General features: G+C 38.0%; 1 protein-coding gene across 12 annotated transcripts in view; it reads right to left on the reverse strand.

Annotated features, from left to right (window-relative positions):
* SLC8A1 (solute carrier family 8 member A1) overlaps positions 1–5,381 on the reverse strand; it is a 441,932-nt gene that overhangs the window by 54,420 nt on the left and 382,131 nt on the right. For 7 of the 12 annotated variants that reach the window (XM_006141298.1, XM_027775236.1, XM_006141295.2 and 4 more), the window contains one exon: positions 3,202–3,270. The exons of the other annotated variants lie outside the window; for them this stretch is intronic. In XM_006141298.1, coding sequence (XP_006141360.1) covers positions 3,202–3,270 — 69 coding nt within the window. The remainder of the gene's footprint in view (positions 1–3,201; positions 3,271–5,381) is intronic. 12 annotated transcript variants of the gene reach the window in all.

A 5,381-nucleotide genomic window follows, 5' to 3' on the forward strand; every position in this document is an offset into this window, starting at 1 on the left:
AAGAGAGACATATAGATGGGCAATTTGGCTGAGCAGGGATGCTTTGAAGACTCATGTCAAACAATTATTTTCCCAGAAGAACTATCATAACTTAGTAACTGTGGATTGTAAATCCATCAGGTGATACTATTTACCTTCTTTTCTGTATTTACTTACAAATGATAAGTTGCTTTTAAGGGAAAACAAAGCAATTTAAGCAGAAAAAAACTAGAAAGATCACAAAAGAAAGGTAATGTGGTGACATTGTTTAGTGCAGCATTTCACAAAAGGAAAATTGATTTGGAATATGACATTTGGTAGCAAATAAAATAAAATCATACAGTGAGTAAAGGTATACTTTCTTTTTCAGTAATCCTTCAGGTCCTTCTGATCAAGAAGATATGCTTGCTTTTATTCTGTTAGATCTGTAACTGATACTAATTAGTTCATAAACAAATGATCCTTGAACAACATGGGTTTGAGCTGTGCAGGTCCAATTATACATGGGTGTTTTTCAATAACTATATTGGAAAATACAGTATAAGACTGTAAATGTATTTTCTCTCCAACCACTTGTTAAGGAGGTATGGGAATGACATAAATTTAGAAAATACTGTCTTAGCAGATTTTATACTAACCCAAAGAAAAATAAGGTACCTTGTTTTTATCTCGAACTACACACTCTTGCTCAATCTCACTTGGAATTCTTAACATCACACTTTTACTTCATTGCCTATCCACCTTCAAAAACTTTACTACATCCATCTAGTTAAATCCTACTTATTATTTTGAAACCCTACCTCTTCTTGCATGAAATATCTCCCAAATGATGACTTGGGATTTAGGAACTACCACTCTAAATTAATTCCTTATAAATTAATTCTCTAAATTAATTATTTATATATAAAAAAGTATCATTTATTTATTTAACATGTCATATGCCAGCTCAGCCATAGTCCTCCCTTTGCCTCAACTCCAATCCCACTCGACTTTCTAGGAACTCATGGCCTAGTGGGAAAAGAGGCAGGTAGATGGATTATTTCCAGTATAGTATGCTAAGGGACATAAGAAGCAGGTGAGGAGAGCAATTTGCTCTGCCTCAGGGAGTTGGGGAAGACTTTGGGAAAGAAGAGCTATATGAAATTGATCTTGAAGTATGCGGTGGAGTGAGGAGGATCATTCCAGGCAGATAGAAGTCAAAGTACAATGGCACATGGCCCAACCATGTTGGCATGTGCTGCTAAGACACTGGGGTCCACAGGTTGGAACCACGTGGGAAGCTTGAGTTCAACAAGTAGTACAACCTAAAGGCTAGGTACAGAGTCCTGAGCCTATGACTCCAGTGGCTTGGGCAGGAGGTCATGTACTCCAAGATGGCCTGGGAAATACAGTGAGACTGTGTCTAAAAAAGAGCCTGGCATAGTGGCACATGCCTGTAGTCCCAGTTGGGAGGCTGAGGCAGAACAATTGTGACAGGGAGACCCCATTGGGGGGGAAAAAAGTACAATGACATAGAATCATGTCAGGGTTAGGACTATTCTCTCTTAATCAGTATCATAAACATTTAAGAGATAATTTTATATGTAACTGAGAGATGGAACATAGATACATTTTATTATTATTCTACAATGACACTGATGATAAATTAGCTTTTATGATGATCTAGCTATCTGACATTAGCAAAGATTGAGAGTTGAGTCTATTTTATTTATTTATTTTTAGTATTCTCTCTTTAGGTAACTTATTGAAAAGGAAAATGATTCAACATCTTATATTTTTTCTTTTTATAATTTATTATGTTTGTTGCTTTTTAATGTTGAGCACTGGATCAAATGCAGATAATTTAACCAAGGTCAATGTCAGTTTTATTTCCTTACTTAAGCAGAAGGGTAAGATGTTGTGGTTTTAATTTTGTTTCTTAAATAGAGAAAATTAATTATATCATGCAATGTGCATTTACATGTATACTTTAAAGCACACCATATTATATTGAGAAATTGGGAGTAAATCAATTAACATATAATCTTAAGTAATCAAAACATCTTAAACATCAAATGCATAACAGCCACTGTTAAAATCAATATTGATGGGATATAAAACAATCCTCTGATATAATCATCCATGGAGGACCTCCTTTTTGAGAAAGTCACAATAAATAATAAAAGCTAATAGGTACTTGGGATACGAGAAGAGTAGAATTATGGAAAATCTGCTTCGAATGCTTTCTGTTTCCAGTTGCATTTTGAAGCAGTGTCACTAAGATGTAAAGGGCTGACAGTGGAAATCCCTATTAGAAAATAGCACAATCCCCATGGTCTATCTCATATAGCCACTGTTGAGTACGTTTTTAATCTTAACAAGCCATGTAGGATTTGGAAAAAGGTACAAGGCCAGAGGTGGGACAATTTGAGATTGTTTTGATCCTTCACTCAGAACTATGCTGACAAGCCTGAAAGCAGGAGTCTCTTAATAGTTTTTAGTACCTGGCTGGCCTATTTAACCAGAGTCTAATAAAATGGATACTTTTATTTCCATGAGGAATATCCTGTGACAACTCTGTAGTCAGAACTGGGTATCATGATTATTGAATGGGGGTGTGCCAGGTGAGGACGTGGAAACTGCCAGTGGATCAAGCAGAAATGCTTCTACCACGGTGGCCATCATCGAGTGATTGTGATGACTGAAGAGTAAATATCCTTGACCTCATTTGGAGACTTAGGCAAAAAGATGCTATCCAGGCTTGAAACCTGTGGTGGATCTAGGATAGGGAGTAATCCTCTAGCCACTTTATCACTGTTACTTTTTTCCCCCTATGGAGAGACCCCCACAGATGCACTATCATCGGTGCATATCTGTTTAGCATCACGTTGCCAAGAGGCAGACTCTGGGAAGAAATATAGGTCTACTTTAAAGAGATCTCACTATACTTGAGATGAAAGACTTATGTGTAAGAAGACACATATGCAAGGAATCTGGAATATAGTGAAACCTGAGAGGGAGAAGTCATTGGATCAGTCTGTTGGTTTGTGCGTGCTTCTTACTCTGCCCTGATGTGGTTGTGTTTTATTGCTGGTCCATGGCAACCCCAGCTGCCAGAGAAGCTATTGCATTATTTAGCAATGCTTTAGAGAGGACAGGGGCTAACATGTATGACTCTAATATCTAAAGCTATAAAGAACATTTGAAGGCTGTGATTTTTAAGGGCCATGATGAAACGAATACCTGCAATGGTGATTACAGTAGAGGGAATCGGATGTTCTCTAGCATGAACCTTCCTGAAGACAGGTTGGCCTAGCAAAATGACAGGGAGAACATCAGCAGAATGGACTGCACTGGTTTGCTGTCAGAGATTTGTGGGATTAGTAAGCTAAACATCACACCCATATGCACACATCACGAGCAATGTTAGTATGAGGACTGGGTGATCATAGGTCATTCCTACGTAGGTCTCAGGAGGGAGCTTGGTGAAGGTTACTGATGGAGATTACTGTTTACAGATGGAGCAAGTTTGCCATGAGGCAAACCAGAGTATGTTAATAAGCCACATGCTCCATGGTAAGAGTAGAGTCAGATTCCTGCAGGTGTCAGAAAGGGAGTATCCAGATCTCAGGTTATGCTTTCAGAGGCATCATGAAACAATAGAGAGAACTCAGTGTCATGTCCTGTAGCATTATAAAGCCCTCCCTACCTCCCACCCTCCCATTTTCCACATGTAAAATGGATGTAAGAGTACCTGGTCTATGCCACAGGTCAAGTAACATAACCTCTGAGAGCAAGTTTACTACATTTATTTCCTGGGTAGTCTGAACAGAAGTATGTTCCATACGCTCACATATGTTGCAAGATTAAGCTGTGATTATAAAAACAGTTTGGATTAACCAGATCTAGGGTTTTCATTGAACTCCTCATCCAATTTGCTTCATCCCAAACTAACCTGCAATGACAACGTTTGGGGCTCAGTACAACTAAATATTGTGCTCAACATCTGAACTCGGCAAGGCATTTCTCCTGTTTCAGACTCAGTTTTCTCAACTGCAAAATGAGGCTGAACTTACAGGGTCTTTGTTTCTGCATCTTATGAACTGGAGTGACAAAAATATTTTCAACTCCTAGAATATGCATAGTTTGGCTTCCTTAAAAAAGCCATGTGCCTTATTAAGCTTGTTGCATGGTGAGTATAATATGACTGGAGGAGTAATAAAGAGGTACATTGCTTAATTTTAGTTCATTAGAAAACTCTACGGCTGCATGTCTTAGTTCGGGGAACCAAACATCTCTCTTCCTTTCCATATCAAGTCAGAACACTTCATTTATTAAAATACACATATTTATGTGCTCTAGTTTTCTCTGTTAGGGGTCTCTTCCATTTTTAATTTGATTGGAATTCATAATTATAGCATTAAATGAGACATTGATGGGCTTCAGATAAAAAAAGATTCAACATAAAATTTCAAGTCTCAGGTAGGAACAAAGGGATTGGGAAGGTTAAAATGGAAAAATGCTGGGGTTAGATCATCCTGTGGCCTTAGATTAAAAGTTGAAGGGCCTGGCTCTGAGTCCTGGATGAGTGATTTGGGGTAGACTGATTCATTTATTGAACATTCATTTCCTCCCCTGTTCATGAGATCAATAGAATCTTACTCCAGACGTTGCTGATAAAATGATATAATGAATAAGAAATGCTTTACAAATTCTAATGAGTTATAATGTAGAGGGTGTTATCATGTCATATGACCAGAAGGTCAAGAGAGAATTAGATCATAAGCCCAAACAAAGACCTTTCAATGAGGCAAGGTCTAAGAACAACAGGTAAAGATTTGTAAATTCCAAAAGCACTTCCAGCACTTAATGTCCACCACTAATGAGACCGCTGAAATATTGGCATTAGGCTGTGGACCCAATGACTTTTTCAATTTCCATATATCCTGCTTCAAATTTAGATTTTTCACCCTCAGCTGCACAAGTTCTGTAAAAGCTGCAGGCAAAGTCCGAGGGCTAGATTAATTCCTCTCTACTGCTCCTGTGTCTCAAAGCCTTGACTTCAAAGCCTCAAACTGACTTCAAAGCAAAGCTCTTAGGGCTTAAAGCTGCTTGTCATTGTGTAGACCTGAGTTTTAGAACTTTCCTCAGAGGCACCAGTAGAGAGCAGCTCCTGGGAATTCTGGTCTGAATCAAGAGAAAAAGCATCATGTAAAATGAGACAGTATCTAGAAAAGTAAGCATGGACAGGCCAATGCAGAAATTCCCAGGGGGTTCTGGAATATTCTCTTGTTCTAATTGAATCAATATTAGGTCTTAGAAGGAGGCAGAAAAAAAAAACAAAAAATCAAAAACCAAACCAAAAAAAAAAAAAAAACCCTGCTATTTCAGATTTTTGCCACTTTTGCTTCTAAGCACACATG

This window comes from Tupaia chinensis, unplaced genomic scaffold (genome assembly GCF_000334495.1).
Source record: "Tupaia chinensis unplaced genomic scaffold, TupChi_1.0 Scaffold000050_1, whole genome shotgun sequence".
In the NCBI taxonomy this organism is placed as follows: domain Eukaryota; kingdom Metazoa; phylum Chordata; class Mammalia; order Scandentia; family Tupaiidae; genus Tupaia; species Tupaia belangeri.